Source organism: Cavia porcellus, unplaced genomic scaffold (genome assembly GCF_034190915.1).
Source record: "Cavia porcellus strain 051 isolate PalLab524CR breed Dunkin Hartley unplaced genomic scaffold, mCavPor4.1 scaffold_29, whole genome shotgun sequence".
In the NCBI taxonomy this organism is placed as follows: Eukaryota; Metazoa; Chordata; class Mammalia; order Rodentia; family Caviidae; genus Cavia; species Cavia porcellus.
The window spans coordinates 43,675,179-43,688,894 of NW_026947512.1; the positions used below are offsets into that span (position 1 = coordinate 43,675,179).

A 13,716-nucleotide genomic window follows, 5' to 3' on the forward strand; every position below is an offset into this window, starting at 1 on the left:
GGAGAGGCAGGGAGTGTTTGGCACCTGTTCTCCCCAGATTACACAGTGTTAGCACAGTAGTAGTAATCAGCTCCATTTCCTTTCTCTTTTACCCATAGTGCCAGAAACAGGGCATCGCATGCCTTACAGGTTATTACCCCTCCTCCAAGCCTGCATCCCAACTCCAAAAGCCTCTTTTTACTAACTTTTACTATTTCATTTTTGTTGATCTCCCACTTGCTTATATATATAATTTTTTTAATCGGTACCGGGGATCGAACTCACGACTGCCTGCTTGCAAGGCAGGTGCTTATGCCCCTGAGCTAAATCCCCAGCCCCTCCCACTTGCCTTTGTAGTTTCAACTACTGCATCATTTTCTCTGCTGTGGTCCGATTCTATGCAGACTTCTAGAAATAAACTGCCTTAAAATGATTGATGTCATTTCCGCTTTCCTTGCTGGATCTTGACTGAACTGAACACAACGAGGATCATGAAATCATTCTTGTTCCATGTCATTTGTTATGATCTGTGGTTTTGTATTTTCTAATATCAGAGAGTACGCTATAGGAAATGTTTCCAAATCCGCAATGTCACTGTGTGTACGGCATCTGTCTGTGTGTCTTTTCCCCCCGCTTGACGAGGTTTGCTGGGCTTTTTCAACAGCTTAGATCTGCCTTCCATCTAGGGATGCATTTTTTTTTAATATTTGTTTTATTTTCTGGAATGCCAGTTATATTGTATCTCTTGTGCTCAGTTTCCCATGCCCTTGTTAATCATAATTTTCATTTCTGTTATTGCCTGTTGGTATTGAAGAATTACTTTATTTGTTCCCTTTTGCTTTGGCCAACCTCCTCCTGCTACTCAGCACCCCAATGAGAGTTTAATGTCTTTAGTTCCATTCTCTCCTGACAAGCAGTGTTCTAGCAAATGTCACTGGGACACTAATTGTAATTTTAAAGCCATTTGCCATGTATCTTGTGTTCTCTTTTCTGGAAAGTCATTTCTCGCATTTTCTCTGCATGTGCCTCTTGTTATCTTGAACTTCCCACAAACTGCAGTGTGTACGGCCTGCTGATATCCACAAATGAAGGTTTAGGCTATTCGGTGTCCCTTTTCAGCTGCATCTATCATTGTCTTCCAAAGACACCTACGACAAACTACCAACCAGCTAACTAGATGGAATTTTTAAAAACAGGTATTTTTAAATCATACTGTAGGTGCCTAAGTTCTAACTTTCTGTGAGGTTCCCCACAGAGACAAACAAGGGGGTAAGACTGTAATCAACAACTCCAAATGAGGCTCTTTGGACCAGGTCTCAGAATCTTCACACTGTGTATCTCTGGGGTGCTCCTTAGAAGGGGTTCCTGCTGGCCAATCCTGTCTCCTCCCCGACCACTGCTGGCTCTGGATGGTGTCTCCTCTCCAATGCATGGTGCCATGCCTTAGAAGGGGTTCTCTACTCTCCCGTGTAGCTAGATCTTCCAGATTTTGCATTTCTCACCCAAGAAACATTTGTAAGTCTTCTCAGAATTACTTCCCATTTCTCATGATTCACTGAATCCCATCTACAACCAGGAGCAGCCAAGGCTTTCTTGTGATTTGTGTGCATTGTACTGTCAGTTACAGATCATTCCTGAGTAACTTTCTTTGAGTTTGTGGCATGAGGTTGAGAGTCAATAAAACTATTTTTTTTTCTTCTTTTACTTATTTACTTCTTTGTCATGTTTGTGGTTTGGCAGGTTGTAAACATATAGCCCTGTTAGCATATTTACGGAATTAAATGTGTGTGTAAATTAGAGTGAGGTGGAATTAGAGGAGGACTTTTGAGCAAGATACACTGTGGCAGAGGTGTGGGAATGTCTGACACATTGTCTCTGGGGTTTTTATCAGGACAAACAGTGTTTGTGTGTGTCCAGGGCTCCCTCTGGGTCCTGGGAGAGAGTCTGAGGTCTCCTCCTTAAGCTGGTGTCAGTGTGGGAAAAGCATCAGGCAGAGAATGGCAGTAAGAGGGGCAGAGAAGAGATGTGCCCACTGACCGGCGCAGCCCCCCAATGAGACAGGAGACGCTCTTGTGGGCGACAGTTAACTGCTGCTTTATTTACGCGGGCTCTGGTTTATATATTTGGCCGTGACCAATCACAGGCTGCCACGAGGAAGCAGGGCGGGAATGGGACGCAGGCTCTGGCTACTATATCCAGCTGTGGCCAATCAGGGGTTGCCACAGAGTCGGCACGGGCTAATACGGAGTGAGCACGAGGTGCGCACGGGTTGGCTAATTTAAAGAGGGATGTAGCGCATTGCGGAAGCTGGCGTGGTCCTTAGTCCCAGGTGGGGTATGGTATGTTGAGCGCCTGCACCCAACAGCCCACCACTGAAGAAAACCCAGTGTGCATCAGCCTCACCAGAAACACACAAACGGGACTCTGAACTATTACGCATTAGCAAGACTGCAACTGCCGATCCATTTGTCTTGAATGGACGACTGAATGACAGCATAAATTAAAGTGTGAATAAGTGTCTACACATGTATAGGCAATGTAAAATGTGAAAATACACTCCCTCCTCCCTTCCTGCAGTAATAACTATCATGATAAAATTTATTTCAATTTATTTTAAAAAGGGAGAAAACATGGTTTCGTGGGGTTTTTTTATTATTTTATTTTCCATGACTATAAAATGGCTTTGCGCGCTCATGCCTGTCTTGGTTTCTTTTCAGGTGATCCTTGTCTTTGTGCTGAGCATTGGGTCTCTTATCATCTATTTCATCAATTCTTCTGAGTGAGTAAAGCCCTTAATCGTTTTCATCTGCGATATCACCAACTCACCCAGCTACTTTGAGATTTTTTTCTCCTCAGGGTATCACGTAATGTACTTTCACACACACACACACACACACACACACACCTATACGCACATGCTCACTCATAGGCTAATGTAAATGTGTTTAGTTGCCCCACCGGACACCAAAGAGATGTGTGTGTTTCCCCTGTGCCAGGCCATCCTGTGGACTAGAATTGATTTGATGTGAAGTTTCAAGGTAACTCTCTGGGAATTCGACTGAATTTCCAGTGGTGGTACGTGTCGGACTCACAAGGCCACAAAAACCAAGAAACTGAACTAGGTGTTGTGACTCTTGTAATCTGAGCTGCTGGAGACGCTGAGGCAGGAAGATCACAAGTTCAAATCCAGCCTGGTCAATTTAGAGAGACTGTCACACACACAAAAGTGTGTGCTGGGGTGAGATGTAGCTCAGGTCACTGTACATATCCTATGGAAACTAGCAGTCTTGCTTTGTAAATTCCTGATAGATCTTTTAGGAAAGTTTGTTTGATTTGGCCGAATCAATCCAGCTGACCTAGAGTGAAATGTTTCAAAAGCTAAAATATTGACTGGATAGATGAACCTGCAAATCAAGGAAAGCTATGTAATCTCCACAGCTCCAAATAGCCATTGAAAAAAATGGAACTGGAACTGGTCAACCCTGTGGCAGTGATGGTGGGGAATTTTCTGTTATTTTTAAGCTCCATGGTGGTCCAAAGGCTCTGTTCCTGCTGAGCTGTACTCCTCAGAGAAAGGTAATTTCCTGCACATCTCAACTTAAGCATCTGAATTGACCATTCATACTTAATAAGTTAAAAATTGCCTCCCTTCTCCCTAGATTTGTCCTTAACCGACATGGCATTTAAATGCTCACCTTTAAGCACTGTGCTTATTTTTTTCCAGCTCTATTGGAAGCTGTTCTTCATATGAAGACCAAACCATCCCCATTGATTTGACTTTCAATGCTTTCTTTAGTTTCTATTTTGGGTTGAGAGTAAGTACTGATGGGGAGTGGGAGGAAACACATAAACAGAACTGGATTGACACAAAGGGACCAGTGCGTCCCTTGGTTTCACAGTCTACCTGAACACTCAGGGCTTCACAGGTGGAGGGGGCTGTGTTGCTAACACTTTCTCTCTGCCTCTCTGTCTGTCTCTCTGTATTTCTGTCTCTATTTCCCTGTGTGCCTCTCCCTCTCTCTCTCTCTCTCTCTCTCTCTCTCTCTCTCTCTCTCTCTCTCCTCCACCCCTTGCCTTGGAAGCTAGGCCAACATGAATACATGAATGAAACCTATCTTTTCAAAACCATAACCCCTCACACTCTCTTTCTTATTAGCCACCAAGGACCACAAGCTAGCTTTACTAACAATCACAAGGTGTAGATCTGGAATAACATATCTCTGAAGATGCCACTGGTTCTATTAACAGCATAGGTCACATTTACCTGTATGAAACACTTTTGTATCTTTGTTTAATTTTTCTTACATTCACATATTAGTGAGTTGTCTTGTTCCAATCGCATTTGATGAGTCCTTCTTTCAGATCTGTATTTTAGTTTATTAATCCACTCCATGTTTGTGGGGGGCTGTAGCATCTATTTAGCTCTATATCTATTTTTATTTTTTAGAGAAGAAAAGCAAAACAGAAAAAAGTGTAGAAATAATACAGAATTTCAAAAAAGTAAGGAATCACTAGTTGATAAATTACATATTGTTAGAAGTACTTGCTCAAGTCACAAAACTAAAACATAAAAAGTGGACAATCAAACAATGATAGTACAAACTATTCTGTTTGTTGAACTAACAAAAACTGAGTACTATGGTTATCTTTCACACTTAAAAATACATACAGTTCTATCTTTTAGAGCACTTTCTTTCGTTTTCATTATTAAATATCTATTATACATTTTGGATCTTATTATTTCAATTTTTATTATTATTTTTATACTAGGGAGACAATACAATATTCACAAATATGAGTCGATTTATTTCACTTATGTGGATAGTCTCAAGTTGCCTCCATTTACCTATAAAAGCCTCAATATCATCCTTTTTACAGCTGAGTAATATTCCATTGTATTAAAATGCCACATCTTTTTCATCCATTCTGCAGTTGATGGGCATTTTGGTTTTGTTGTTTTTTGTTTTTGTTCTTCATTGTTTGTCTTGGTACCAGGGATCAAACTTACTACCTCACGCTTACCAGGCAGGTGCTTATGCCACTGAGCTAAATCCCCGGCCTGCTTATATTTTATATAGAGGAACGTATCTCATATACTCCTCATATACATATATGCATACACACAAATATACACAAATGTACAGTATGTATTTCTATGATATTCCTTTAAAACCAACCCTACCACACTGAACTCCAAGGTCTTCTTACAGTAGTAAACTCTGCTTCCTGGCATCTGGCTTTGTTAATCTGAGTAGGGAAGCTCACAGACACAGACCACTAGATGAACTATGTCTTTCTCATTGGAGATCTTTTTAAATCATGTAGAGAATTAGCATCCTGTATTAATTGAACACTCATTAAAGTTATGATATCTCTATCTATATTTTATATGATTATATGTTTATGTATGCATAAAAGAGACCAAAAGCAAATCTTGAGGTGATGAGTGAAATGTAGCTACAAAATACCATCTCATTGTGTTCACCCCAAATTCTTAAGGGTAGCAGAATTTTCAGTGTTCTGTTTTCATTTTTATAGTTTTTGGCAGCTGGTGACAAGATCAAGTTCTGGCTGGAGATGAATTCCATTGTAGACATCTTTACCATCCCCCCAACATTTATTTCTTATTACTTGAAGAGTAATTGGCTAGGTAAGCATGTGTGTGAAATCCATAGCAATATGTAAAACTCACTGTGTGTTTATAGGTACTCTTCATTTTTCCTCAGTGGCTGGCTGCCACTTTAAAGATCCCTCCCCTGAGTTATTTGGTCACTGTATCAGAAACCATATTTTTTAAGCTCAACAGCACACGCTGCCCCTAGTATGCAGTGCATGTTCAATAGCTGTTGATGGGAAGCCTGGGATCACCCGAGAGGCCAGGCTCCAGTGTCCTACTCCCTTGGCATCTTTGTGCTGGGATTCCACATGGGCAGGAATGAAGATTTCTCGTGTTTTAAAAAGGCCGCTCATCATATCTGCACATACTCAGACACATTAGGGGAGCACTTAGTTGTTTTGTGTTTTAGGTGGCCTTGGTATTGGGCAGCTGTCCTAGTCTCCTTCTTGTCCCTGAAATCTATTCCCCAAGAGCCACGACCTGAAAAGGAGGACAGGTAGGTAAAGGAGTCAGACCGCAGCTGGCTGGGCTCCATGGCAGAAGGGGCATAGTGACAGTGTCTCGTAGAAGAAAACTGCTCCAATCACGGTGACAGGAAGCAGGGAGCTCAAGAAGGAACCAAGGAGGGAGACGTACACTGCCAGATCCCATCCCAGGAAAGGACCCAAGTGCTGAACCCATTCGAGGATGACCCAGCTGACGAGGGTGGGGCCCTGGCCCAGTCCCCGTCTGTACACAGGAGCATTCTGTACACAGGAGGACGTGCCATAGTCAAACCGTAACATTAGCACTTCACATTTTTCTGTAATTTTGTATTTTTGCTTCTGTCTATAAAGTACATTGCAGTTCTGTTCCTAACTATGATTAATGACAAAATAGATAAATATTGAGGAACAAGGTATTACAGATATTGGGTCATCAAGAGTTTAGGTGGTTTGTGGCAAATTTGGTTTAGAAGAAGAATTGGACAGAGCAGCCAAAAAGTCCCTATTATATACAAGGCGTGCTTCAACACGCGTCAGAGGAGCACCACAACTGCTTAAGGTCAGCGTGATTATAATTCTTATTTCACAGAATAGGAAATACACAGGGAGCAGGACTGCTGTAGGTGGCAGTGGCTAGTAACTGCCTCGAATTAAAACCCAAATGATCTTACACCTTGAGGCTTTATGTTTTTAAACTCGAACTCAGCATTTGAACTCAGCCCATGCTCTTAAAGCTATGTCATTATGCCATTAGAACATAGCAGGGTCGAACATTCTGGGGAGAAAAGAAAGCCTGTGACCTGGCTGTGCTGTGACTCAGGCCATTCTTTATAGTGCCCTTTCTCTTTGGGCAACTTTCTCCTTTTGATTCTTCAATAGGTTTAAGGTTTTTAAGAGCTTTGCGGCTACTGGAACTCCCTCAAATATTGCAAATTCTACAAGCCATCAAGACCAGGTAAGTGCCAGCCTTTCCTGCTTGTTAATAGTTCAGATTAAGAAATGAAAATGTTAACTGGACCCAAAATTCATATCAGAATTTCCCTGTCACGGTGAAGAATCCCTCAATATCCCTGATGTTCTTCATATATTCTTCCTTCATATTACCTTACACACTGGCCAAAATCTAATCATCTCAAAGACATTATTATTTATGTTTGTTTTATAAAGCCTCAAGGTGTAAGATCATTTGGGTTTTAATTCGAGGTCCCTTGACCAATACGTACATACACATACACACACACACACACACACACACACACACACACCCCTCAAATCAGTCAGCCGATTCAGAGGCTTTCTTTCTCCATGTTGTTTTAAACATTGTGTCTGTCTCCTGGCAGTCAGAAACTTGTCCTCAGGCTTGGGGGTGCAACACGATTCCTGTGGGCACAAGAGGCTCCCATGACGTAAATCGAGCCATAGGCTGAAGGCACAGTGCAGTGGTAGGGCCTAGCAGGTAGAAGATGCTAACTCCATCCCTAGCCAAAAAAAAAATAAATAAATAAATAAATAAATAAATAAAGTCATTTCACCATCATCAAAAGGAAAGGACAAAGCCCTAACTACTTTTGAGCACCAGTCCATCCACAGTTTGAAGCAGTTTGTTCTGTTATCCACTCAAATTCTTTGCACCTCTGCATTTTCATTAGAAATATCAAACCACCAGGTAGATTTCATTGTGGAGAAATAAGGGTACAAAAAGTCATTCTGGCTGCAGGGGTGGCCTTGCCTGAAAGCTGCAAACATGCCAGCCAAACTCTAGGGCTTTCTGTGGGTAACAGGAACACTTCTGACCCTTTCCAGTCCCTGAAGCCCTGTGATGAGGTCAGCAATCTGAGTGACTCTACTCAGAGTTCTGTTTTACATGCTACTGCCTGGACTCCTGGCATGGTGCACTTTGTGTAATCACCTTAGACAACATAACCGCTCATTAAACTTATCTACCCTGACCTATGTGTTGTGTATTTTAAAACAATGTCATAGCAGCCTAGTGAATGTCACAGCAAACTCTCGAAGAAGTGTGTGCAGGCAGGTGAGTTTCAGAGCTGTGCCCCTCACCCGGATGCATGTAAGAATCAGGCAGAGGACCCTGTCATACTGCAGGGTGGCAGGTGAGGGTGAGGTTGGGGGTCTCGCAACCTCCCCAGAATACCATCACCTCTGGTCTATGAACCACCCTTTGAGTAGCAAGCGAGATCTTAGAGAATAAGGTGTCTATGTAGTTTTGGAACTTGCTGGAGGAGACCCAGGATGATCTTTTTTAAATCCTTTCTTCCTTTAGTAATTCAGTGAAGTTCTCCAAAGTGCTATCAATATTTCTCAGTACCTGGTTCACTGCGGCAGGATTTCTTCACTTGGTAAGTACCACATCACCATCTCTCATCCCTAATGCGTATGTTCCCGGAGAAGAACCCGTGGAGACCAGAAGTCTATCCTTTCTCTTTCTCACCTTACATCTTTTCTTCCACCACTACATTTATGATTAGTATGTGTCTTCTATCACATGGAAGGATCTTTGCTCCTCTTCCAACTTTCAAAATTTGCTCTTAGGGAAAGATCAAATAAGACCTATGATATAAGCAATAGGCAGTCTCTACTGGTAAGGCCTCATGGAGGTTTGGCAATTCTGGAACTGAAGTATACATTTCTATAATGAGACACCAAACCAAACCAAACTATGGATGTGGCTCATAGTAGGGCATTCACCCTTCATGCACAGGCCCTGAGTTCAAGCCCCAGCACTGCCACAAGAAAAGGAAAACCAACATCACTTAGAGAATTTCAGACTTAGAGAAAGCTGGATGGTTGTGGGAGAAGAGATGCTGTTAGAAAGATGAGCTCCTAACATACAGGACTCTCCAGAAATTACATCCTCCAGTGCTTCCTTTGCTTGCAGGGAAGGCTGGTTCCTATCTGACATAATCAGCAACAGAGTAAATGGCTTTTGGCAATGGGATGGGAACGCCTGGGCCTCCCTGCTGTGCATGGTTGAGGACAAGTCATCAGAAGTCACAGAATAAAGGAGGATATTAAAAATCTGCAGAATCCTTTGAGAATGAAACCAAACAAAACAGAAAATATAGCAGGTGTTCCTTTGACTTCTACCTTTCAAGATTAATCAAAATAATGAAGATTTAAAAAGGAAAATAAGAACTTAACTATTCTCAGTCTATCATGAAAAGGGTTAAATACCATATGACATTAGGATAAGGGCTTCAAAGAATAAGAAACCCACCTATTCCTTCCTCCACATGTCTAGCAGGAGAGAAACTTCTTTTCTGAAGCAGTGTCACAGCTAAAGGTAGATCCATGAGTTCAAAGAGCAGCATCGTAAGCTATCCCTGAGCTATCAGGGAAAAGGAACCAGCAGTGTCCCCTAGGAACTGCTGGGCCCGTCCCAGATACTAGGAGAGAAGCCACTACCTCTCCCCTGCCCGCCTCCTGCTTTCCATAGCAGTTTGAATGAGACACACTCGGGCCTACCATTATATTTTATTTGACTTCTTTATTTTTTAGTTTGTTTCCTGTTATTTATTTAATTAGTTGCTAAGTTTTTATGGACAGCTCATGTGAAAACCTGGATTTCTGAATTCTTTGGAAAAGTATGAGTCAGCATCTCTGTTCTCCCAAGGAAGGCTAAAGAGTCATAGCTGAAGAACAGCTGCCTGCTGTGTACACACAGCAGGTGCCGCGGGCTGGGCCGGCCCTCCCACTCCGCTGACTCCTGCTCAGCCTTGTCCTGCTGCAAATGCAGGTTCCTGAAAAGGCAGCCTCAGCGTGGAGGCCTGCAGGAAAGGAGCCGCAGGCAGCGGGTGGCAAAAGCATGGGCTCTGCTTCGAGCTGCACTAATTTCCACAATGTAAAGAAACCTCCAGGAGCTACAACCCAAAATAAGGGAAAGAGTAAACCTTGCTGAAAGAATATTTGGAATGCAAATCAGTATAAAAGCGATGATTGTCCCAACTCACCATCTTCTCGTACTCACAGTAATCTTGAGCGAAAATTTGATATGACTTAAAGATTGGTATTAACTAGAAAAGAGTCAATACATTGCCTAACCATGAATTCTGTCCAAAATAGTAAGGATATGTGGTAGAAGGTAGAGAGATGCCAGTGTAACTGTAGATACATAATAGAATAACTGTAAAGCCAACAGCTACATTATAATAGGAACAAAAGTTAGGAAAAAGCATTCCATATTTGAAGAATGCAAATGAATTGTTTTTGTAAACCTAAAATGGTCCTCCTAAGATTAAATGTTCCCAAACAAAAGGACACAAAAACAGCACCAGGGAGATATTTGGATCTGTCAATCAACGGGTAGACTGTGTTCCATGTAAAATGACACTCTGTTACTAATGTTTGGTAAAGCAGTTACTGACTTTCAAGGCTAACAAGGAGAGTGGAAGCAGAACAAAGCAAGGCCCATAGAAGAGGGGGAAAAAAGAATATAGCCTTGATTTCCCTGGGCACATTGATCTCTATCTGAAGATGACAGAGATGTGTCTATCTGATGTCTCTCTGTGAAAGCAAATATAACCAGTCTTGTCACAATAAGCATGCAAGCCACAACAGAACCCATCGTCCCTTTTAGAAATGTAGCTTGGTAAAATTCAGCCACAAAGGAAATGAAACAAAACTAAGAATTCAAAATGGACAAGCCATGCCCCAAACTGGTAAATGAACTTACAATACAGATGACACAGCAGGGGCATTATAGACTAAGACGTGTGCCATTGCTTTAATTGATTGTCCCGTTTGGGGCCAATGGATTGGTTTTCGTATGGTTAAGAACAAGAACTGGAGGGAAAGGTGGACCAGGAGAAGGCGGCCACTCTCTTGGCCTAGGAGCTGTGAGGGCAGTTTAGACAGAAGCTGGGTAAGACAGCAAGAATTTGGAGTACTGAAGTTGTTAACCAACTCCCAATGATAGTGAGTTAAACCTTAAAGCATTTCTCAAATTACTGAAGAGAAGATTTCAAGCCTTAAATCAATTTAATTTTAGTCTTTACAACATTTTATGCAAGGAGATTATTGAAGCCCTGCACCAAGATGTTATAAAAAGGGGGTAGGGGGTTACAGCCTCAAAGAAACTGTCCCAAAATATTATGAGATTTACAGTCCATATGATATAAACCTTTTTTTTTTAATGATATGTTATTGTCTTAAAAATACAGCAAGCACTCCTGAAGTTAGTGGAAGCAGATGAGTACACTTTATAAAAATATTTCCTGTTAGCTTGGAAGTAAAAAGTACAGGTGTACAAGGTCTTTCTTATTTTGGAGAGAAGGATTGTAGGAATCCACACACTCAAGCCACCCATCAAATTTAGGAAACAGTTCACATTTGGAACATCTCCTTTAAAAAGGGATCCAGCCCATTGCTAATTCCTAAACCAGTTCTTAACAACACAAAAAGCCTCTTTCCCCCAAGAAATCTCCAGAAAAACAGAATCCATGGGTGAAAAAAATCTCTAAAAATGGGAAGAAAGGAGGATTATATATAAATATATACAAGTATATTGTAACTTTCCATTTTATATCATACATGACACATTACAGAATACTTTCTATATAACAAATTGTATATAATTTGAATATAAATAATTATTATTCCATGTATTCAATATGAAATTGATAATCATATGATAAATATGATTTCTGTAAAATGTGAAGACTTGGAAAAGCCTCAAGAAAAATACTCAGCTTTGTTTTAATTGTGAAAGATTTTTGCATGGACCAGAGAAATAACTTGGCAAGGCTGTGTGTTTTTCCTGAGACGCTACTATTCATCTGCTTAAGCTCACTGAAATGCAGTGCTGGGCTTCTTTCCCTAGTGATGCTCCCGACCTGGTTAGGAAATGAGAATGAATGGTGACCTCTGGGTCTGAGAGCTGTGGGAGTCGCTGGGGTTTCAGAGGCAACGTTGTGCTTCGTGCATGGAGAGAAGGGGCCGCCTGCTCTTGTGAGGTGACCTCAGTACTAGGCAAAAACACGTGCCCTCGCATTTCAGCAATAATCATCATTCAGGAGAATGAGGCTTTCCAACCACAGCTCATAATTCACAAAACCTTTGTGGTTGCCTAAGAATCATTTATTAGAATCGAATGGAGTGAAGTTAAGCCAACAGTCAGCCTGCTCTTTGTAAACTATCCCTAGTGTTCCATTCAGTAGTCTTTCCTTTGTCTCTGTGGACAGGTGGAGAATTCTGGCGATCTCTGGCTCAAAGGTAGAAACGCACAAAATATATCCTATTTCGATTCCATTTACCTGGTCGTAGCAACAATGTCAACTGTTGGCTTTGGAGACGTGGTGGCCAAGACGAGCCTCGGGCGGACTTTCATCATGTGCTTGACCCTGGGGAGTTTGGTAAAGAATATTTTAGTATCTTTTGAAGATAGCTACATAAGCCAAAACAGTTCATTAATCTAGAGAGATAAAATGGTTTAGGAGTGAGGATGAAGACTGCCTCATTTTGAATAAGTGTCAGTGAAAATGCAAAGATGAGTAGATCCCTTATTTTCCAAGCTGCGTTCCCTAGAACCCATGGCACAGTTTCTTGGGGTTCAGGGGTGAGGACTGGTAGACAAAAGGAGCAGACTATCCTTATTAGCCTCTGCAGTGACTCCTGCAAACTTATCTTCCTTTGTATTTGTCCATTACATTGGCTTTTCTCCTAAAGTGAGAGAACATTTGAAATTTGGGAAGAAATTTCCATCTTGTCCACCCCGAGTGGGTGAGCACTGGGCATGAGCTTCTGATTCCAGACAAGAGAGGACCCTGCTGGATTGAGGAGTACAGTGAGAGTAAAGGAAGCCTGCCTTTTTTCATTCCTTTAAAAGCCACAATAGAGTTTTCTACTGCCTTTTCTTCTAGTCTCCCATCCATGGTGTTGTGTGTTTTCATTTCAGTCACCACTTTCCTCACACACTAGAATGTCCCAAGGTGCAGACGGCATAAAGTCAGACGCAGAAGGGAGACAAAAGTCGCTAAGTGTCAAAACTGATGGGAAGCCACCTTCTGGCATGTCTTTGGCTTTATCAGTTGAATACTGACAGCCATCTCATTAAACTTTAATGCAGTTTAGATACAAAAGTAAGGAACAAAAAACAATCTCCCTTTTAAAATTCAGTTCATAAATTCCTCTAGATGAAAGTTATATGCATCTGCTTTCTTCATTTTAGTCTGCAGATTTGGGGGTATCTTTTGTTAAAATAACAAGACCTAGGGTTTGCTGATCATTTTAGGTCCTGTTTGCAAACTATGTCCCTGAAATGGTGGAACTTTTTGCTAACAAGAGGAAATACACCAATTTCTATGAAGTGGTCAAAGGAAAGAAGTAAGTAACTTTTAAAACACACTTTCAGCAGTTTAAGATGTGTATCAGTCACATATCTCCTTCTAGTTGCCTGTTACCTAGCCAAGTTATGGAACCCAAGGTTCATTGCTGGGAAGTTTCTTCATTCACTAAAGAATTCTTTGTTAGAATAAATAACATGTAAATATGCTCTCTACTCAATACAAACTACTATATAGGTGCTTGTAAAAGTGTTAAATCAAGTATTTCAACCTAAATAGTGAGGAGTAAGGGGGGACAGAGAGAGAGAGAGGGAGAGAGAGAGAGAGACAGAGACAG

General features: G+C 41.4%; 1 protein-coding gene across 1 annotated transcript in view; it reads left to right on the forward strand.

The window, feature by feature from the left end:
- Positions 1-13,716, forward strand: part of Kcnu1 (potassium calcium-activated channel subfamily U member 1) — a 135,672-nt gene that overhangs the window by 13,171 nt on the left and 108,785 nt on the right. The window contains 7 exon segments of the mRNA XM_013144677.2: positions 2,697-2,758; positions 3,704-3,794; positions 5,518-5,629; positions 6,961-7,036; positions 8,363-8,438; positions 12,279-12,449; positions 13,328-13,419. Coding sequence (XP_013000131.2) covers positions 2,697-2,758; positions 3,704-3,794; positions 5,518-5,629; positions 6,961-7,036; positions 8,363-8,438; positions 12,279-12,449; positions 13,328-13,419 — 680 coding nt within the window.